This window comes from Puma concolor, chromosome C1, assembly GCF_028749965.1.
Source record: "Puma concolor isolate L17-30 chromosome C1, mPumCon1.1.hap2, whole genome shotgun sequence".
In the NCBI taxonomy this organism is placed as follows: domain Eukaryota; kingdom Metazoa; phylum Chordata; class Mammalia; order Carnivora; family Felidae; genus Puma; species Puma concolor.
In genome coordinates this window covers 167,819,650-167,842,127 of record NC_141674.1, presented here as the reverse complement: position 1 = coordinate 167,842,127, position 22,478 = coordinate 167,819,650, and the positions used below count along the sequence as shown (strand labels likewise).

Here is a 22,478-nt window from a genome sequence, read left to right as displayed (position 1 = left end):
CTACTTTCTCCTTTTTTTCTTCCCTGTCCACCTGTGCCTGTGTCTGTCCATGGCACACAGCAGTAGCACCAGAGCTCTTGTTATCTCTGGATGGCACCTCCAGTCCCATGTCTGCTCTGGAGTCAGTTGTACCAATAGAAGGCCAAGGACTGATGCTAATTTCAGTGGCTGTTCCAGCCCAACTCACAACCCTTCCTGGCTCATCTTGCTGTCAGTCCCTGAAGAAAAATAAAACACTTTTTGAAGGAGGATCAATTCAGTTACTTCCATTTGTACCAAATCCTGGAAGTGTTTTAGGAGGGAGACTAGATAACTAAATTGAAGCAAATAGTTTTACCTATTTAACCAAGATTAGAGTAAGGAAGTCCTCCTGAAGGAAGGAGAGTCCAGGAGCACAAGGCACCATTCCCAGAGATGTTTCCCTGAGTGACCATTTGTGAAACATTATGGTATAAGAGGAAGCTCAAAAAGTGTGGATATTTTCCCAACTTCATAGTTAACCACTGAAAAAATGAAACACGCCTTATTTTCTGGCATTAGACTTATTGAATAGTCTCTTCATGTTTCATGTTCATTGAAATTGTTTTAAATCGACCTAAACTAGAATCAGAGTTCAGCCTTTCCCCATTTTTGTTAATATGGCATTGCCTAGCAATTCTGGTGGGCTAAATTTGGAAGTTATAAAGGCATTTAGTCTAGTAGTCACAGATAGTACGAATGACTACCAAAGCACAGAGGATTGGTAAACATTAAATAATGCATGATCTAAAGATAAACGTATTTTCTATTCTTTTAAATCCCAGAGGTTGCCAAGAAGCCCCTGCCTCCTACTGCCTTAATTCCAGCAAAAGGTAAATGAAACGATATTGTTAAATATTTTTCTTTACTCCTGAGATTTGCATCTCTGCTCTGGATTCTTTTTTTAATTTTTTTTTCAATGTTTATTTATTTTTGGGACAGAGAGAGACAGAGCATGAACGAGGGAGGGGCAGAGAGAGAGGGAAACACAGAATCAGAAACAGGCTCCAGGCTCTGAGCCATCAGCCCAGAGCCTGACGCGGGGCTCGAACTCACGGACCGCGAGATCGTGACCTGGCTGAAGTCGGACGCTCAACCGACTGCGCCACCCAGGCGCCCCTGGATTCTTTTTTTAAATATGAGGCTTCTAGTTGATCGTAAAGTTGTGGCATCTCCTCTGCCATATTCAAATTAGTACTAGAAATGACGATTTCCTATTGCTCCAATCCCAGAAAGGGAATCAGCGGCGACGTTGATGCAGGCAGCCTCAGTGGAAACAGCAGTGGTGAGGGGTGGAAAGGGAGGCAGCATCCTTATTGTTTTAGTTGTAGTTAACACAAGTACTAAGGATCACGTAAACAATGTTAGCCTTCATTTTTTTTAAGCTGTTGTTATAAAAACAACTATTTGACTTGGTTACATAATTTTAAGTATCATCTTTACAAAACTGATAAGAGAGTCATATTCAACTATCAGAAATGTAGCTTTAAAATTAGAAATGTTTCTGAAAGAATAATTAGAAACTTAAATAGAGGTTAACATTAAATATAAATTCCATTAAATGATCAAATGTTAAAATATCCTTGTGGGAAACCAGGGGCTTCGCAAACTGGAGGTCCTTTAGAACAATGGAGGGTGTGTCCATTTGATATTTACTGAATGCTGTTTTGTTCACACTGGAAAAATCCTCAAATTAAGAGTAGAGTGCATCTTGATACTCTTTATTGTGTTCCATAGTCAACAAAAATTTAAATGGATTCAACACACAGAAAATATGACAAATTATCGACATAACGCTGAGATCCAAACACTGATATTGTTTGACAACAGGCTTTGGTTTATGAAGTAATTGGATATGGATATAATTATGGATAATGGATATAATTAATATGCTAATATTGTCATTTGATGTATCATTCATTCATTCATTCATTTTAGCTCCTGAAATTATCGATGTATCCTCCAAGGCGGAAGAAGTGAAGATAAAAACCATAACCAGAAAGAAAGAGGTTCAGAAAGAAAAAGAAGCTGTGTATGAGAAAAAGCGTGCCGTCCATGAGGAGAAGAGAATTTTCATTGAATCTTTGGAAGAACCTTACGACGAACTAGAAGTGGAACCATACACGGAGCCATTTGAAGAACCTTATTATGAAGAACCAGATGAAGATTATGAGGAGACCAAGGTAGAAGCTAAAAGGGAGGTTCATGAGGAATGGGAAGAAGATTTCGAGGAAGGCCAGGAATACTATGAAAGGGAAGAAGGTTATGACGAAGGGGAGGAAGAGTGGGAAGAAACTTACCAAGAGAAAGAAGTAATTCAAGTGCAAAAGGAGGTTCACGAAGGTATGTATCAACTGGGCGCCTTTTGTTCTCCTTCTTCTCAGTTCCTCATATTTTCAATGTTGTTACCCTGATCTGTAATGGATATGAAATCAATGAAATGATCATTTAGGTCTTAAGGTTAGAAATTTTTAGAAACTTAATCTTTAAGTTTCTGTAATTATTTTCAGGCTTTGACATTAGAAGCGGAAACATTCAGTCCTATTTCTGAATTACGAGTGCTATTTTCTAATGCAGAAATTCAGGGTTTACTCCCACTACCTTGCTGCATCTCTGCTTGATCCTGCTTCGAAATCCAGCTGCAAGAGATCGTGTTTCCAATAACGATCCCAAACACAATACTTTCCATGATTATATATTCTGATTTCCTTTGCAATTGATACAAACTACTAGAACTCACCTATTTAAGCATCCCTTCTTATTCCTGTTTTTGTTAAAGAATCCCGTGAGAGAAAAGTTCCAGCAAAAGTGCCTGAAAAGAAAGTACCGCCTCCAAAAGGTATGTAATTAGAATTATTTAAGTAGATCAGAGCATCAACATCATTATCATGGCTTGTTTGGCAAAGATGTATAAACCACCAGTTCAATCCAATAGGCACAACTTCTTCTCTAAGCTTTATTGTATCAACGAATTTTTTTCCTAAGAATATCTAATTTATTTAATGCAAAATTTAAAAAGATAATAAAAAGATTATTATGATAAATATTTTTAAAAATAACCAAAATATTTGAAGTACAGAACCTTGTACTTAAAGTTCAGAGTACCAAACTTGTTTCTTTCTTTAAAATTATATACATATTATATATGCATGTAAACATATATACATACATATATGGATACATAGGGAGAAAGAGAGAATTTTAATAGAAATTCTAAAAGTACTGCAATTTCTTTAAAATGCTTGCAGTTATAAAGAAGCCAGTAGTTGAAAAAATTGAAAAGACTTCTCGAAGAATGGAGGAGGAGAAAGTTCAAGTTACCAAAGGTATTATGATTTAAAACATTTCTAGTACCATGTACACACGTCGTCTGTTTACTGATGTATGTTCCCGTGTTAGTTATTTATATAATCATCTAAAGTATTTTTAAATTTTGTGCAAAGCCATATTCTTCACAATACAAATATATCTGTACATATTTTTTAAGTACCCGAAGTTTCAAAGAAGATTGTTCCACAAAAACCTTCTCGGACTCCAGTGCAGGAAGAAGTAATTGAAGTGAAAGGTATACATCTTTGTCTTTCCAGCTACAAGTTTTAAACATTTTTATTTATGTCTATGGATATGTGTACATATATTACTAAACAATTCACAAACCTGAAACTACCAACATGAAGACATGTTTATACAGTATATATTTTATGTCGAGTTGCACATAATGCATAACTTAAGGACATAATAACATTCCCTTTGTTTCTAATTTTGCTTTAAAATTACATAATTTTTTTTAATCTAAGGAAGGCTTTGTTTAATGAATAGTCTTCTAACTTTACTATGCAATGCATCCCATTGCATATAATATTCCCCATCCTCTTGTTCATGTGAAGAAACCGTAATGGATTTGGAAAAGCACCACATTATGTGTGAAGAAGTTGTGTCTATTTGATTCCCACTTAATAATGTTTGGTAAAGGCTGCATGGGTTGTTTGTCCTTATATATCAAAACATGATTTGTTTTCTTGTCAATACTGACTTTATTCTCAAGCTCTCATATTAACCCATTCATTCTGTATCTAAAGACTTACACAGAGTATGTAATCTATGTATTTGATCTGGTATCTTGTCTTAGAAAAACAAATACTAAATGTGAAATGCTCTCTTTGAAGTCCCAGCTGTGCATACAAAGAAGATGGTTATTTCAGAAGAAGAGATGTTCTTTGCTTCTCACACAGAGGAGGAAGTGTCAGTCACAGGTATAAGGCACATTTGAATTTGGGGGCTCAGATGGAAGGGCGTCAGATGAATTTTTATCCCTCTTCTTCTTACCTAACTTGTGATTCTATAGGCATCTCTGTCTCCTTGTAGCTCTCTGTCATCTTTTCATTGCACATTGTCTCTGTTTTAATTCGTATTTCAATATTCTTTTTAAATTATAATAACCACCCACAATATGGCACACCAGTAATTAAAATGTACATTTTTTTAAAGTCCCTGAGGTACAAAGGAAAACTGTTACTGAAGAGAAAATTCATGTTGCTGTTTCCAAAAAGACTGAGCCTCCACCTAAAGGTATTAGTGATTCCTTCTAAGTTTAAAATCTTTTAAAATTTCCATAGCAGATCCAAGCATCCGGACATGTTAATATTGCATAATGGATTTGGTCACACGGTCAGCAGACCTATGGCCACTGTGTACAATGGACATTACAGGGGGATGGGAGACCATGAGGAGCACACAAGAGAGAGGAATGAGCATAAATGGAAACTCTGTTCTCTGCTTCAGAGACCTTACAATCTAGCGACCAGCTTTTTAGAAATAGAGATTTGATGTCCTGGAGCCAGCTCATGCCAACTCCCCCAGAGCTGATGGTTAAGTTTCAGGGATGCTGCGACCCAGTGTGCAATACCTCCATGACTGAAAGTTAAACTATATGAACTTACAATTAAATTATATTAAAAACCATGATCATAGTTAAAACTCTCTGCTTCCACTTTTACTGCACTTTATTATTATTATCTCTGTCTCGGAGGTTGTTTCCATCTATTGTGCCTACGTAGTCGAAGTACTGGATTGCGGTGGGCAACTGCACATCTCTTCCCAACTCCATGACAATGTCACCATGCTCAGTAGCCAGGGAGGGAGTGTTTACACCATCACAGAAATTGGAAAATGGCAGCTGCTACAAATAAGGGCTCCCCTTCCCCCACACCCCCTCCCCAAATCGTTACATATTTAGGATACAAAAACTATTTAAGATAATCTAATGCAATCATTATAATGCAGTCACTTTGTACACGTAAAGTTTCTAAGACTGGCATCTGGGGCACTTTCTAGGAAAGTGGAGGCTCCTGCAGTCCAGTCGAAGGTGACTAACAGCCACATTTTCAGTTCCCTTCACACTCGTTTCTCACGTAGAAGTTTCTTGCATTCGTTTGTCATAAAAGAGAAATGTCTACACTTTATTTTAACACTGCCTTGCAACCACATATACCTTGTTGTAAAAACACAAGATTTCTCAAAAATGGCACTCTTTTTTAAAGTCCCTGAGCCACCTAAGAAACCAGTCCCAGAAGAAGTGGTTGCTGTTCCCGTTCCTAAAAAGGTGGAGCCCCCACCGGCCAAAGGTAGAATAATATTTTGGGAAAAAAATTTCTCCATGTCTGTCTTTTTTTTTTTTTTGTATCTTTTTCTATGGGATCTGTGTATTAACGAAACAGCATCTGTCAACCATTTGTAGTGTATTTAGTTCTGTGTATGTTTCTTTCATTAATTGTGGTAATGTATTATACGAGTATCAGTAACATTTAGACCATACTAACTGGGTCTTTGTTTCATGGAATGTATGTAGTGTCTCTATGGTACTGATTTATTTAGCATACATTTCTACCACAAGTAGAGCATGTTTAATTACTTCCTAAATTCTTACACTCTTACTGAGGATTTATGCTTTAGTATAATCTTAAATGTCTCAGAAGGAGACTCGAATTCTCAACATTGTTTCAACAATGGTATCTTTAAAGTTCCTGAAGTTCCCAAGAAACCTGTGCCAGAGGAGAAAAAGCCCGTTCCTGTACCCAAAAAGGAACCTGCTGCTCCCCCAAAAGGTACACCAGAACTGATCATGGGGCAACCCTTTGCCTCAAATGCCAGTCTTTTGTTTTATGTGGTCTTCAACCGCATGCTATCCTGTCTTAGTATTTTGTGTCTTTTAGATGCCCCTCGTGTTTTTCATTTGTTTACCACCTTCCAGGGCTGTACTCTTGGCATGCATTATTTATGACACTGAACATCCCAAAGACATCACCAAAGTGTTCTTAAAAGAAGTAACTATGTCAAACTGCTGTCTTAAATTTTTAATATCTTTCCTGTCTCAGAGAAAGAAGAAATTTTATGAAACTCGTATTCAGCAGGCGTGTTTGGAAGAAAAACTCTTTCACCCTTTATATATGGGATGTTTTTCTTAATACAAAACACTTCCATGAGTTATAATGAGAGACAAAGAGTAGCAACCTTCTGACGGTGTTTGGCAGAACTGAATATTAACTAGACAAAGATTGTACAATGCTGCTAGTAACTGTCACTCTTCTGAAAAGTCCATAGTGGTGAGTCTAGAATAGTGGGAAACATTGATTTTCGACATGTACTTTCACCGTGTTTCCCGACTTTAATTGAATGTCAGTATTTGCCATAAATGTTACGATTATCTATTACCTAGTCAGAGGCCTTTTGGTCTAGGTATGTTTGGATTCGATGTGCTAATCCTTTACTTTGCTTTTGAATTTGGTTTGTTTTGTGGGGGCGGGTGGTGGTATAAGACAGACTTTATGGATGCAGTGAAACTACAGACTGCACACATCTGGTCTGTTACAGAGAGATTCAGCAAGAATTCAGTAGCATCCAATTTAGGCTTACTGAAATCATCATGTTCCCATTTTGCCTGACTTCCATTGTCCAGTTTCTTCCTGAATCAAATCTGTTTCTCCTCTTTCTCAAACTCTTGACTGTTTCAGAATTCTGGGTCTTTTTTTTTTTTTTAATCGAATGATTTGTAAAATGATTTCTGATTATCTAATCATTAAAATATAATGAGTATATGAAGATAAAATATATTAAAAGATCATATTACTAAAACCAATACTCATACCAAAGCCACTTGATCACTCCTGAAGGAGACACAGAGACATGTCTCACCAATGAAATAAATACACATAGTAACATATATAGATATGCATAAACACCCATATATAGATAATATATACAGACAGAAATGTGTATCTGTATAATTACATCGAGATGTTACAAATGCAAGTAGAGAAGTGCAGGAGTTCACAAAAACTGCTATCCTGTTTGAAATGGAAACAATTATTGCTGGTAATGCATCCTGTTAAAATAAAATACATCTGCTGGTTCAAAATTCCACACCATCAACACTTAGATAAACTAAACTGTTGTTAACCTTTTTGGGTCAGAGATCCTTTTGAAAACAATGAAGCCTCTTAGAGAAAAGAATATATGCACATACCCACAAAATTTCACACACAGAGCTCCCAAAGCCATTGACACATGGATATCAGATGGAGAAGCCAATTTACTCTAGAATGAGTGTTTCCTGATTTTTCAACACACTACGGTTGCATCAAAAACAAACAAAATCAGAAGAGAGATGGGAAAAAAATGCTAACATGTAGATATAATTATTCTAAATATGTCTTAGTCTAAGATAGTCTTAGATAAATTAACTCCATTGTCATTATGGATTCCATTTCTCCATACAAAACATCATGACACTTTCCTATATTCTATATCTACACACTATATTGTTTGTGTAGTCACTGGTTTGTTTTATCAAAAGCATACCGATATGTAAATAAGTTATGTACATATCTTTTTGTGTATATAACTCACTTTTAATTGCTTGAATGCTTCTGTAACACTACTTGTGGCATTTATCACATCATGACCTTTGTAACATTATAGTCTAATTTTCTGTGTTATTTTGCCAATACATCGAAACTCTATAACGTTAATTAACTACTAAAGATTTGTGTATGTGCCTATGTCCATTCATAAAAGTGGTATATGTCTGAACTAATGTTCTGTTTAAAAAACTTTAAGTCCCAGAGGTGCCAAAAAAACCGGTCCCTGAAGAAAGGATTCCTGTTCCTGTCGCAAAGAAAAAGGAAGTTCCACCAGCTAAAGGTACAGTGTCTTGCGTGGTAAAGGAGCCCTATTTTTATGTCTTGAGTACAAAACACTTTTGTGTTTCCTTATGTGTTGAGTTACTTTAATTCAAAATGAGTGTTTTATGGTGTGAGTAATAATTCAACAGAAGTGCCTGTCCACCTGCCTACTCTTTTACAAAATAGCTGTAAATTAGCTACTTGGGAAAATATAAATTCATTTCTAAAAATTCATGTCTTTTCAAGTTCCTGAAGTACAGAAGAGGGTTGTCACAGAAGAAAAAATAACGATTGTTACTCAAAGAGAAGAATCTCCACCACCAGCAGGTACTTAATTCCATCTTCATAAATAACCTTGTCTTTCCTTGAGGCTTCTTTAATTGCATGTCTTCTTTCATGGGCATGCCAATTCTGTGTTGCTCATTTATTTTGCCGTTCTGGGAATTTTAAAATCAAATACTATTCTTTAAGTGCCAGAAATACCAAAGAAGAAAGTTCCTGAAGAAAAAAGACCCGTTCCTCAAAAAGAGGAAGAAGTTCCACCACCAAAAGGTATCGCCTCTCTCTCTTTCCAAGAACCATCTTACATAATATTATGTGACAAGGCAAATGATAGTTTTGTTAGTTCTGTGATATTGAGTGCATTGTGGGTGTATATCTGTGTTTGGGGTTGGCCTTCGGTGAGATGACTCTGAGGTTCTAAAAGTACATGTTTCTGAAGTGCCAGCTCTACGTAAGAAACCCGTCCCTGAAGAAAAAGTTCCTGTGCCAGTTCCTGTCGCTAAGAAAGCTCCTCCTCCCCGAGGTAGGATTTGACAAAAATCTTTTAGCTTGTGAATTCTTCCTTTGTTCCATCACGTGTCTTTCTGCGTGACCCTCTGTCTCTCTTCTGATTGAATTGTTATGTGTACATCCTTGTGATATGTTACGTAACTTGTTTTCCCATTGTGTTAGTGAGAACGGTATATTGTGTATTTATTACCCAAACTCCTAGGGAGAGAAAATTATTAAGATTCTTAAAATTTAAACTTCAACTTTAATGCTTTTTTAAAGCTGAAGTTTCTAAGAAAACTGTGGTAGAAGAAAAAAGATTTGCTGCCGAAGAAAAACTATCTGTTGCAGTTCCTCAAAGAGTGGAAGTCATGCGACATGAAGGTATATAATCAGAAGTGAGGGAGGAAATGGGTGTGTGTGTTTCCTCAATGTCCTTCTTTCCAGATGTGACTGTTTACCTTACAAGTTGTCCTTATCGGTGTCTACATGCCATAGCTTTCTGAGACTGAGTCTTTTGTGTCTGCATTGGTCCTAAATCATTCCAAGACAGTGAATGGGGTGCTGAAAATGTGATAATTGTCCAAAGTGGCCACACTTGGACATCATCTGAATATTCTTCTCAGTCTTGGGCTGTACTGTTCTCTTATCTTAAATCAGCTCTCACTTCCATGTAATGAGGGAAGCACTATGAAGCCACGCCCTCAGCAGAGAGAAGAACCATTATCTATCTGTAGGGAACATATGGCTATTACCAGTATTTCAGGAGACTGAATTTAAATTAAATATTATCTTTTAAAATATCTGCAGAGGAGGAGTGGAGTTATTCAGCAGAGGAGGAAAGAGTGTCCGTTTCAGTTTATAGAGAAGAGGAAAGAGAGGAGGAGGAGGAGGAAGTGGAAGTTACAGAATATGAAGGTAAACAATGCCCTGATCCAGAGATGATCTGGAGTCTTGATGGGCTGTTTTCTTTCACAGATTGTTTCTCAGATTAATGAAAGTGACACAAATTCAGTGAGCATCTGTGGGCCTCATTAGATGTATCTGTTGATCAAAACACAAGATTCAGGAGCAGGACTTAGAGTAAACATCCAATGTATTTCTTGTCCATCCTCTCTTACTTGGCTATAGGTAAGGGGGAGAGAAAAGGCTTCATATTTATAGGTTACTCATGGTGCACGTATCGCCATACACATGTATCCTTTCAGTAGACAGGACTCGATTTCAGCATGGTGGGCTAGCATAAACTTCACCTGGTAGTCTAATGTCTAAAACATGGGTAACATAAAGCAGTGTTGATAGCACAACTCACAGTTTTTAAATGAATAAGAAATTGTGTTATTATATTCCAGAAGTCAAGGCCATGTTTGATAGTGAAGCACTGAACACATAGGCTTTTCTTATATTTCATGTGTGGAGAAAACAATGATGTAATATCTCTGATTGAATTAGCTATTCAGATGTCCCCATACCTATAATGCTAGTTCTCTATTGCTTCATAAGGATTGAACAATAAGCTTTATTTCAGTCCTTTTCAATGAGTAAGATACCACTAGGTTTACTGTTAAAGTGCAGCACTCTGGCTGAAGCTATATATCTGAAAGAACTTCCTTAAGAAAGTTCCGACATAGCTCTGCTTTAAAGAAAAATCAGTAAGCTCTGTAACAAATTGACCCTTTTTCTAATAAAAAGATAAATAGAATTCTATATGTAGATGCCCTTGAGAGTGCATTTCTGGCTAATAAATGTGCCCCACTTCTTCTCCACGTGGAAGAAAAGTCCATATAAAATTCCCAGGGGCAATCATAACGGAATGGCTTGGAGCAGAGCAAGACGGGACATGAGTCCCAAGAGGAAGCCCACCGGTTCTGTTGTGCTTCCTGGGAAAGGCCATGGTGTTGGGTGTAAGTCAGGAATCTAATAGATCAAAGAGGGCCCCATCCCTTTTAGACATGTTTGGGAAACCAAACATAACATGTGTATAAAGAAAGCTCTCGGGGCGCCTGGGTGGCTCAGTCGGTTAAGCGGCTGACTTTGGCTCAGGTCACGATCTCGCGGTCCGTGAGTTCGAGCCCCACGTCGGGCTCTGTGCTGACAGCTCAGAGCCTGGAGCCTGTTTCAGATTCTGTGTCTCCCTCTCTCTGACCCTCCCCCGTTCATGCTCTATCTCTGTCTCAAAAATAAATAAACGTTAAAAAAAAAAAAGAAAGTTCTCACTGCATGAATCTGATTTCAACTTTTGACAGTACACATTATAAATCTCTTTCTGTATATGGACTCTAGTTAAAAAGAGAGATGTTCTATGATGTTCTTAAGTTTTCATTAAGCCTGGGAGATTTAGGGAGAGGATGGGTAGTCTGTTAAGTTGGCTTTTAGTGTAAAGAGATGTGTCTATAACTAGATTCTATTCTATAATACACATAGATTCAAAAATCATATGAAGACACCTGTCTCTTCTACCATACCTGTCCCCACAAAGGTGGAAAAAAATACACCACCCAGTATCCAAGTCCTCAGTAGGTTTTTCATATGTAATACAGGCTTTTTTATAAACCCATTTACGATTCCTCAATTGTATGTTTCTGCCCTGAAGCCTTCAAACCTAGAGTGCTCTGTTATTTTTGAAACCTATCTTCAAATGCTTGTGTTCTTATTAATTTAGCCACTAGGATTGTTTTTTATGTCGTGTACTTGTCCTGTTATTCCTGTGAATACAAGCATTATTATCTTTATGATACACTTGAAAATTAAATTATTGAAACTTATTTTCCACATGCTTCATTGAGGCACATGCTTTGACTAAAATGCACTTCTTTGGGTATCTTAAATGGGAACAATCGGGGATCTGGCACGTGTTAAACTTTTTATTATTTTAATTGCTCTTTGAAGTAATAAATTACAGCTGAAGTTAAACTTGAAAAGCACTACAACTTTTCTTTAAAACTGATGTCTTTAAAGTGATGGAAGAGCCTGAGGAATATGTCGTGGAAGAAAAGATGCACATTATTTCTAAGAGAGTGGAGGCCGAACCTGCCGAAGGTACACCGACTCTTGTGTTAATTTGAGCCCCACGTGTGTTTGGCTTGTCCCATTCTTTATGTCCTCTTGTGGTTAGTTTATCACTTGTATTGCAAGTATTGATAGCTATCACGTCTAAGTAAAAAGATTCCATATATTTTTATCGAAAAGAAATCTGGGGACACCTGGGTGGCTCAGTCACTTAAGCACCTGACTGTTGGTTTCAGCTCAGGTCATGATCTCATGGTTTGTGAGACTGAGCCCCACATTGGGCTCTGCACTGACAGCACAGAGTCTGCTTGGATTCTCTGTCTCCCTCTCTCTTTGCACCTCCCCATTTGTGTGCTCTCTCTCTTTCAAAAATAAATAAGCAGTTAAAAAAAAAAAAGGAATCTGGGCATTTCTACACGTGTATTTTGTAATCTTTTCAAGTGCTTGAGAAGCATGAGAAGAAGATTGTGCTGAAACCGAAAATTCCTGCTAAGGTAGAGGAGCCTCCACCAGCTGAAGGTATAGTTCTCTCTCAAAGAATATGATACCCTTTGCTTTAATAGCTATAAAGCCTCTGAGGACTGCCTGAATTTTATCCTCACACGTATATCAACATCTTTGCTGATTCAGTCATTAATGTTTGTGTGTACGTATGGTCTTTACAAAAAGCGAAGCCCCACATGTCACTTTATCTGTAATGCAAACTGATGTTCTTAAACCTCATCTTTCTAAAGTTCCTGAGGCACCTAAGAAAACTGTGCCAGAAAAGAAAATCCCTGCTGCAGTTCCTAAAAAGGAAAAGGTGCCACCAGCTAAAGGTATATTGGCTTTATTTTATTCTTTCTTGCACAATGTCTGTCTTTTTCATCGTAAATTGGTACGTTCTTCAGATTTGTGTAACACTAACAAGAAAACGTGTGCGTGTGTTTAAGATTTTCCACGTTGTGTGCTTGATTGTGTTGCTTGATATCTTTTAAGTGCCAGAAGAGCCAAAGAAGCCAGTTCCAGAAAAAAGGGTTCCTCCAAAAGTGGTTAAGAAAGAAGAACCTCCCCCAACCAAAGGTAAATGAAATTCTCCAGCACAAAAACAAGAACCGTGTCTTGTCTTTTCATCCTCTCGCTGCTGACCTTGGCTCACACCTTGTGTGTGGGGGTTACTGGTGTATGTCGGAGGCAATGGTGTATTATTGCCTTATCTATGGGTGGAGTATTAACCTGTTGTGACGTTTATTGGTGTGTGTGTTGTGAATTGTCATAGTCTAAAATCACAGTACTTTCGGGCCAATACAAAAAAAAAAAAAAAATCCACTTTAAGTAAGTAATTTAACTCCCAAATCCTAAAATTATCTTTCAAGTGACTGAGAGGCACGTGGAAATTACTCAGGAAGAAAAAGTTCACGTTGCTGTGACTAAAAAAGAAGACCCTCCAAGAGCAAGAGATACATGAGACCTTTCAGTATACAGAATATTGTATTTAATCTATTCTCTTTACCAAATGCACTGGGTATATGGGTGTTGTTCGTTGTTCTTGTTGCTCTAGTTGTTTTGTATGTTTGAAAGAATGCAAATGTCAAGTCTTTTATGTTTGAGTTACTATTCTCTGACTGCCTTTTGGAGGTTTGAATGAGGGAAACAAGTCTTTAAAGTGAAATCTGTCTTTAAAGTGCCCGCGGAGCCCAAGAGAGCTGTTCCAGAAGAAAAAATTCCAAAACTCAAACCTAAAAGAGAGGAGGAACCACCAGCAAAAGGTACACCAACTTTTTTCAAAACTCGAAAGAAGCATGTAGGTACTGAAGTTAACCTAGAGGAATTGGGATCTTTAGAGAAAATAATCTGAATACTTTATTATAAAGTAAGTCATATGCACATGCTATTTCCTGTCACTTCAAAACTCAACATTTCTGATACCAGAAAGTACTCTCTTTCTTCTTTTCCGCAAAAGTGCAAAGCTCCCCCAAACGTGTACTTGCCCTCAAAATGGACTCGTCTTCTAATATGTTATTGTCTGTATACTAAACTCATCTGCCGAAATGATTGTGTTGTGTGGCAGTCTTTGACAAAACTTCAAATTTTTTAAAGCCTGGATTTTCTACATGGTGCCAGTGGAGCTTATTGAGAACACTTTAGAATTCAGGCGAAGACACTACTTAGTGACTCAAGCTTCTGCCTAATGCTTGTTTGCTAGTCATTGTTTATGCTGGCTGGGTGTCTTTTTGAAGTCTCTTATAAACACTCCCTGACCTTCTTAAAGGCATTCAATATCTTTGAAACATTAAGCAGGTTAGGAAAAAGTATTCCTTTGTATCATAGACCATGTTTATTTCCCAGTCTATTGATTTTTTTCTTGCCATGTGAATGAGAAATAATGACGAGCATGGTGATGGTTGTCTTTGTCTGTGGATGGTTCATACACAGTAGCTCTTAACATGTACATATTCAAAATCCTGTAATTCACTTTTAATAATTACTCTTTTTAAAGTCACTGAAATCAGAAAAAGAGCTGTTAAAGAAGAAAAGGTATCCGTTGAAGTTCCAAAAAGAGAAGCTCCTCCCGTGAAAGGTATGTTGAGCTTTGACTAAATAAAAAACTATACAGCTTTTTGCCTGCTACTTCCTAATTTGACTCCCACCTTTACTGGCTTAGGTTGACTTATGGCAGGACATCTAACATTTGTAATCATAGAGAGCAAAATGTACATTCTTTAATACCTTGAGGAAGAAAGGACAGTCAGGGTCTCCCATAACCAGTGCATGAATCCATCACGTAAGAATGAAATCAAAGTGCATCGTCACTATCACTCCTAAATGGGCTTGAAGTAAAATGCTGCCTGTTGTCAATATTATTCTAGAAGTAACTGTAACTGAAGAGAAAGAATGGTCTTACACTCAAGAAGAAGAAACCGTTTCTGTAGAACGGGAAGAGGAATATGAAGAATATGAGGAATATGATTATAAAGAATTTGAGGAGTATGAGCCAACAGAAGAATATGAGCAATATGAAGAATATGAGGAACGTGAATTTGAGCATTATGAAGAGTATAAAGAGCATGAAGAATATGTCACAGGTATGAGCAAAACTGCACACCTGACACCACATTAAATACTTTCAGATTCCATTAGAACGGGATAGAAGTTTGGATGCCCAAAGACATTTGCAAAGAATTTTACTTCATTTGACAAATTCAGGACTTTTTGGTTCTTCGGTAACTTTTAGAAAAAAATCTCCATAAATCTTAAGGTTACTATTCAACTTTGGTTCTGAGACTAACCTATTTCCCCCTCATTTTTGCTTAGACACAAAATAGCAAATGTCCCTAAGTTTCTTTCTCAAAAGGGTTAAGAGTTTATCTGCAAGGGCCCATGACCATTGTAATACATGATCAGAAATTTCTGAATATTTTATTCTAAAATGTGTTATTATCGAGTACAATAGTCTTTTGAAAAATGTATTTTCCATGAGTCAAAAATATTTGTAAAAAAAATGTTTTCCATTTGATGTAAAACTCAAAAGATGGGTTCACATCATCAAAACTTGACAAGTGAAATAAGTCATACAGAGAAAGACAGGTACCATATGTTTTCACTCTTATGTGGATCCTGAGAAACTTAAGACCATGGGGGAGGGAGCCAAACCATAAGAGACTCTTAAAAACTGAGAATAAACTGAGGGTTGATGGGGGGGGGGGGGGGTGGAAGGGAGGGGAAAGTGGGTGGTGGGCGTTGAGGAGGGCACCTTTTGGGGTGAGCACTGGGTGTTGTATGGAAACCAATTTGACAATAAATTTCATATTAAAAAAAAACTTGACAAGACTGCTCCAGAAGTAAAGACAGAGGAGGCTAACACAAGCAGTTATGTTATATCTAATGAAGATCAGATTTGTTGAGTATAACTTCAGCTGCAATTTCTTTATTTTACTCAAAGAATTAAGTTCCTACTGGAATTTTGAAATGAATCAATATTATTATTTCATGTACCCAATCTCTGATACTTCATAGCTTAACTTTGAGAACATTCTATGTGGTTGTACAGATAGCATTAAAAGCCAACATTATTTAGAAAGAAGTCTTAACCATGATTTTTTTCTACCTGAAGTGAAATGAAAATGTTAATATGTAAGACAAAGTTACAGTGACCTAAGAGCCAGGAGGAAAGGGCACTGTAAGCTTGTTTAGGGCTTTTAGGCCTTAATCTCCTTGAACCTGTGATTCTCATTCAGCTCTAGAGGCTATGGCTACACTGTAAATAAAAGATGTATTACTTTCATTCTTTGAGTCCATTTAGGCAATAGCATGTTTTATTTATGTTCCAAAGTCTAACATTAAATACCCTGTGTGTACTTTTAAAGAACCCGAGAAGCCTCTCCCAGTAAAGCCTGTCCAAGAAGAACCGGTTCCCAAAAAGCCAAAGGCCCCACCAACTAAAGGTACAGTGAGAAAAATATTATCAGTTCTAAGAGACCCATGTTTCCTACATGTCTGTTATGCTATACACACATGTTGAAGTGGCAACGTACAAATTGTGTGTGTGTATGGGGGGGGCGGTATTATGTTGTACATTGTGTTTCTTTTTGTTCTTACTACTCTTGAGAAATCTGGTTTTTAAATCTGTTAATATTGATATTTTAAAGTGCCGAAGAAACCTGTCCCTGAAGAAAAAGTACCAGTGCCCATTCCCAAGAAACTCAAACCTCCACCACCCAAAGGTACTTTGCAGAGTGATAACTACGAGAAACATCTTTGTTACCTGTGTTCTATGTGTCTTACTACCTTGTCTGCTGTTTTTTGTTTTTACTGAATGTGTTGTGGTCCTGATTCTTATATTTCACAGTTTTTGTGTATTTTTTATTTATATGGTATTTGTGTGGTTGGTTTTAATGTTCTTCAATAATTAATGTCTTCAAAGTGCCTGAAGAACCAAAGAAACTTGTTGAGGAAAAAATACACATTTCAGTTACCAAACGTGAAAAAGAGCAGGTGGCTGAGCCAGCTGTTAAAGGTATAATGATTTCCTTCCAAAATTGTGATCTTTTATAATGTCTCTTTTAAAATTAAGGTAGCTGTGTTTTGCTTCATTTTGTTTTTGTATGTCTTTTATCATCGGGATTTATTAGATAGAAAAATCTGTCAACATAGGATAAGTAGATAATGTTACCTATAAAACAAAAAGTTGTTTAGAAATGTATCCTTAGCCTATGATACAACAGCTGTGGCTACAATATATTTAAAATAGAATACTTGGATTTAAAATTGGTAACCATTTGACACATTCCTAACTTATCTAAATTGATATAATGATATAACAGTGTTGACCACGGTTTAATACCTGTTTATTCATTCTAAACTTATTTTAAAGGCTTAAAAACAAAAAATCTAACTCAGTGCCTAGTCTTTTTTTTTTTCTAAGTATGAAGTAATTTCTCTGCACTTTCAGAAAGCATACTTACCCAGGGCAAATTTAGCTTTTCAGTAAAGGATGTTTCCTACAAGCAGAGATACCTGAACACTAAACATAATTTCACATCTGGGTTCTGCTACTTCAAACTTACTTGCGTATTTTTGTCCGTTTTTATCCCAGTGAGGTTCAGAAGCATTTCCATGGAACATATAAAGCTTCTTATAGATGAACAGTTTTATATCTATCACATGAAAGACTTGTAAAATTATTCTGTCTGCTTAAAGTCTGACAAAGCAAGCATTGGCTAGGTAGCCTGTTTCTGACAATAAATCTCCTTAAATTTCAAGTGCCCTTGAAGCCCAAGAAAGTTGTCACAGAAGAAAAAGTACTTGTTGCTAAAAAAGAAGTAACAGCACCTGTTAGAGGTACCTAATATTCTTTTTTAATGTGTTGTCTTCTTTGTTGTAAAAGTCATGTTCAGTTCTACGTGTGAAACTCTTCTCTGGGAAAGATAAAGCCTGATCTTTCTTCTGTTACAAATGGCTATGTTCCTATGTGTCTTAATTTCCTTGAGTAATTGGTAAATGTCAAACCTAAAGATAATATCTTTAAAGTGCCAGAAGTACCCAAAAGAAGAGAACCAGAAGAGATTGCCTTTGAAGAGGAAGTTGTCACCCAAGTAGAGGAATATTATGAAGAGGAAGAAGAGTACCTTCATGAAGAAGAGGAACTCATAACTGAAGAAGAAGTGGTACCAGTGATACCGGTCAAAGGTAGATTATATCTCTTGACAAAGGGATACACAGCAGCATCTCTAGAGTCTAGGTGTCTCATTTGGTCAGACTCTGGGGCTTATTAGCACCGATGACCAATTCTGCTTATTTTAGAAACAGACACTTATGCTGAAGTATGATTTCTGCAGTTACTTTTCACATTTTATATCTTGTATGCAACATTCCCAAAATTCTTAATAATATCTTTAAAGAGCCCGAGATACCCAAGAAACCTGTTCCAGAAGAGAAGAAACCTGTTCCTGTTCCCAAAAAGAAGGAAGCCCCACCAGCAAAAGGTATACCACCATTCATAACATAACCATAGAAAAGCCTTAATCTCCATATGAATATCTTCTGAGTTCACAACTTTGTGTGTGTTGCTCTCTGTTGTTAGAAATGTTAATTGTGCTTTATACAGATGTGTTGTTACTAGTAGTTAGAACTTACCAATAAACATTATCTTTAAAGTGCCTGAGATTCCTAAGAAGCCAGAGGAGAAGGTTCCTGTGCCCATTCCTAAAAAAGAGAAGCCTCCACCAGCTAAAGGTACATCTCTTTATACTCCATCAGTGGGATAATGTAATAATTTATTCACGTAGTATAACTTGATAAAACTTCTTTCCCCATGACAATATTAACAAGACAAGGGCCTCCCAACTGGTCATAAAAGCAGTTTACCATGTATTCATCTCTAAATTTTGCCATCAAAGCATGCTGATGCTAAATGCTTGGCTCTTTGTCTTTAGTGGAAAGTTCTTACTGTAAGGTAAATTCTTATAATACCAAAATGGACAAGATCACCCTTTACCAGGCATTGTGTGTTGTCTTTATCACCAGTCTGTGTTTTCTCAGTGTTCTCTATTTAAATTTTGTGCCTCTCCTTGCCTTTATTTTGTGGCTGTTATTATTTTCATTCTTAAAGTAAAATTATATGATGCTTCAGTTAAGTCCTAAAATTGTTGGGTCCTTATCGATGGGTGAAGAATTTGACACTAATCCTACTTGATATCTTTAAAGTTCCTGAAGTACCCAAGAAACCTGTACCAGAGGAGAAAGTACCAGTACCGGCTCCTAAAAAGGTGGAAGCTCCACCTGCCAAAGGTACATGAACTTGCGAAATATTTTTATTTCACATTTGCATATAAGGAAAAATTAACCAGTTCAATTCTATGCTCTTTGGGGATGCAACTGTTTAATATTCCTTCATGGAAAAGAAAAAATTTTATTTTAAAGATAAAATGCTTCTTGAAATGCCTTGGTTATAATTTTATTACTTAATCTTTTTTGAGACTATGCTTAAACTCAAAATTTTATGTCATGTAACATTTTTCTCTAAATAATTTCTTTAAAGTGCCAGAAGTGCCCAAGAAGCCTGTGCCTGAGAAGAAGGTGCCAGTTCCTGTACCTAAGAAAGTAGAGGCTCCACCCGCAAAAGGTACATCACTTCATCATTTAAGTGTGGGTTTCAGTTATGTATATTCACATACACCTTCCCCCATAACATTGCATGTTTTAAAACCTTGTTGATTAGAAATGTAAAAGTCAGGTACTTGTGATTATTTTCATATTCGTTGCTCCAAAACATAAAAGAACACATTCTTAAAGACAAATAATATTTTTAAAGTGCCAGAGGTGCCCAAGAAGCTCATCCCAGAAGAAAAGAAACCAACACCTGTTCCGAAAAAAGTGGAAGCTCCACCACCCAAAGGTACATTAGTTTCTTACAGAAACAGGGCAAAAAGGAAAACTAACTGGTATTATACTGCCTCACTAATTACAATTAATGCTTAATGACATTGAATTTGAGACAATCGATGCTCTATGATAACAGAATATTTGCTTTTCATGTTATCCCATTGTTATGAATAGTGTACGTAAAAGTGACACTTGTACGATTGAATAAATATCTTTAAAGTGATATCCAAGAAACGCGAGCCAGTTCCAGTTCCTGTAGCTCTACCTCGGGAAGAAGAAGTCCCATTCGAAGAAGAAATTGCTCCTGAAGAGGAAGTTCTACCTGAGGAAGAGGAAGTTCTACCTGAGGAAGAGGAGTTTCTACCTGAGGAAGAAGAAGTCGCTCCTGAAGAAGAAGAAATTGCTCCTGAAGAAGAAGAAGTTCCTCCTGAGGAGGAAGAATTCATACCTGAGGAAGAAGTTGTACCTGAAGAAGAGGAAGTTCTTCCAGAAATTAAACCTAAGGTGCCAGTACCTGCACGAGGTATAGCAACTCTCCTTGGAGTCATCAAGGCCTCTTTTGTGTTGCATTCTGCCTTTCCATCTTTCGTATTCATCTCCAGTCTTATCTATACTACTTCATTCTTTATGTTGTCTACCATCTGAATCTTAGAAAGCGTTCCAGACATGTGTGCCTTTATTGTTGTGTCTGTCATGTGTGTCTATCGTAAATGATCTGAATGTCTTTTCGGATTTCATGACATGCAGTGTTATTTAGTCGTTTGTGGTCTTATTCTCATTTGTCTTTTTGTTATATATATAATACTGTGCCTGTGGTTTTTAATGTCTTAAAATGAATGTTTTTAAGTGCCTGAAGTGCCAAAGAAACCTGTACCAGAGAAGAAAGTCCCTGTTCCTGCGCCTAAAAAAGTGGAACCTCCACCACCCAAAGGTATACTTCCCCTAAGTGAATGCACATTCTTCCTCCATAGACATTTTCATCCAGACAAATTGTGGTGGAATTGGGTTTAGGAAAAATTATATTTATAGAATAGAGTGGCACATTTTTATTTCTAAAAATGTTCAGGAACACTGATATCCACTTTTCACTGGATGCAAAACAGTATTCAAGAACAAAGTTCAAAGAAACTGTTGTCCCAGTACTGCCACAGAAGTTCTCCCCAGTTGCCTATAATTTTATTAAACATCATATTTTCTTTCTTTTTAATTTTTTTAATGTTTATTTTTGAGAGAGAGAGAATGAGAATGAGAATGAGCAGGGGAGGGGAGAGTGAGAGGGAGACATGGAATCTGAAGCAGGCTCCAGACTCTGAGCTCACAGCACAGAGCCCTACACGGGGCTCAAACTCACGAGCCGTGAGATCATGACCTGGGCCAAAGTTGGACGCCTAACTGACTGAGCTTCCCAGGCGCCCCAAACATCATAATTTTCATATAGATATTCTGCCAAGCTAAATATGATGAATACATTTTCCTAAGTTTCATCCTTCAGCCATTTATATGAAGTGCCTTTGTAACACCAGGATGAAGATAAAAAAGGATTGAAGTATTTCTCAAAATACTATGGAATAGCTTATGTCTTGTGTTACATATATATAAATGGTAGCCCAGCAGGTTTTGACTTTAGCCTTGGGTTTGTTCCTTGCTGTATTATTCTGAGCAAGCCTTTTAACCAATCTGAGCCTCGGGTATCTCTCCTTTAAAATGGGGAGACTGGTATCAGTTCTAGCGGGCTCAGATATTATTGTGAGGATAAAATAAAGTAAGGTATGTGAAAGTGCTCTATCACTGAATGAATTATCCAGGTCAGACCATAGTACAGGACAAAGTCCATATAGTTATACCTTAAAGCTCAGTATTTTCTGCAAAAGGTCATGGCATCACTACTTAAAATAAGCATAACCTCTCCACCAGGTTAAATATCATATAAGCAGTGAAATGGTAAAGCTGGTCCTTTATCAAAATTTTTTAATGTTTTAATTTATTTTTTAGAGAGAGAGAGTGCTAGTGGGGTAGGGGCATATATAGAGAGGGAGACACAGAATCTGAAGCAGGCTCCAGGCTCTGACCTGTCAGCACAGAGCCCGATGCGGGGCTCGAACTCACAAACGGCAAGACCATGACCTGAGCTGAAGTCCGATGCTTAACCGACTGAGCCACCCAGATACCCCATGCTGGTCCTTTATTAGATTTCAAGAATTCAGAAATACTTTATAGATAATGATTCAATAAATTACTAGTGAAATTTAGATGGATGAAATGACAGCATCTGTCCTCTGATATTCAAATAGGTTGCTGATCCCTTGCTTAACATTGGGCTCCTGATCTAGCCTATATCTCTACCCTGAGCAACTGTTGCATGTGTTCTTTCTGTGTGTGGACTTCTTGTGTTCTCTCTTTTTTGTCCCTCACAATAAATTCTTATCATGAAATGATGTCTTTAAAGTGCCTGAGGTTAAGAAGAAAGTGCCAGAGAAGAAAATGATCATTCCTAAGAAAAAGGAGGCTCCCCCCGCCACAGGTACTGCTACTCCCAAGCAAATTAGACACTGCCACTTCTTTCTATCCGTAAAAGTCCCAGTGTTCTGTTTCAATATCTGTTACTATAAGGTGTATTATTGCTGTGTCTGGTGTCTC

The 22,478-nt window shown here is 37.1% G+C and overlaps 1 protein-coding gene across 49 annotated transcripts in view; it reads left to right on the top strand.

The window, feature by feature from the left end:
* The window catches only part of TTN (titin), a 277,493-nt gene that overhangs the window by 111,005 nt on the left and 144,010 nt on the right, over positions 1–22,478 (top strand). For 40 of the 49 annotated variants that reach the window (XM_086719030.1, XM_086719018.1, XM_086719009.1 and 37 more), the window contains 36 exons: positions 804–851; positions 1,957–2,361; positions 2,798–2,857; positions 3,267–3,344; positions 3,506–3,583; positions 4,185–4,271; positions 4,507–4,587; positions 5,559–5,642; positions 6,039–6,122; positions 8,134–8,217; positions 8,445–8,525; positions 8,670–8,750; positions 8,920–9,003; positions 9,252–9,353; positions 9,780–9,887; positions 11,928–12,008; positions 12,420–12,497; positions 12,713–12,796; positions 12,957–13,040; positions 13,334–13,417; positions 13,643–13,726; positions 14,458–14,538; positions 14,828–15,043; positions 16,325–16,402; positions 16,607–16,681; positions 16,882–16,974; positions 17,721–17,798; positions 17,988–18,146; positions 18,359–18,442; positions 18,615–18,692; positions 19,164–19,247; positions 19,498–19,581; positions 19,771–19,854; positions 20,062–20,364; positions 20,689–20,772; positions 22,288–22,362. In XM_086719030.1, the coding sequence (XP_086575156.1) occupies positions 804–851; positions 1,957–2,361; positions 2,798–2,857; positions 3,267–3,344; positions 3,506–3,583; positions 4,185–4,271; positions 4,507–4,587; positions 5,559–5,642; positions 6,039–6,122; positions 8,134–8,217; positions 8,445–8,525; positions 8,670–8,750; positions 8,920–9,003; positions 9,252–9,353; positions 9,780–9,887; positions 11,928–12,008; positions 12,420–12,497; positions 12,713–12,796; positions 12,957–13,040; positions 13,334–13,417; positions 13,643–13,726; positions 14,458–14,538; positions 14,828–15,043; positions 16,325–16,402; positions 16,607–16,681; positions 16,882–16,974; positions 17,721–17,798; positions 17,988–18,146; positions 18,359–18,442; positions 18,615–18,692; positions 19,164–19,247; positions 19,498–19,581; positions 19,771–19,854; positions 20,062–20,364; positions 20,689–20,772; positions 22,288–22,362 (3,696 nt within the window). The remainder of the gene's footprint in view (positions 1–803; positions 852–1,956; positions 2,362–2,797; positions 2,858–3,266; positions 3,345–3,505; positions 3,584–4,184; positions 4,272–4,506; positions 4,588–5,558; positions 5,643–6,038; positions 6,123–8,133; positions 8,218–8,444; positions 8,526–8,669; positions 8,751–8,919; positions 9,004–9,251; positions 9,354–9,779; positions 9,888–11,927; positions 12,009–12,419; positions 12,498–12,712; positions 12,797–12,956; positions 13,041–13,333; positions 13,418–13,642; positions 13,727–14,457; positions 14,539–14,827; positions 15,044–16,324; positions 16,403–16,606; positions 16,682–16,881; positions 16,975–17,720; positions 17,799–17,987; positions 18,147–18,358; positions 18,443–18,614; positions 18,693–19,163; positions 19,248–19,497; positions 19,582–19,770; positions 19,855–20,061; positions 20,365–20,688; positions 20,773–22,287; positions 22,363–22,478) is intronic. The other 9 variants (XM_086719006.1, XM_086719005.1, XM_086719011.1 and 6 more) reach the window with 9 other exon arrangements.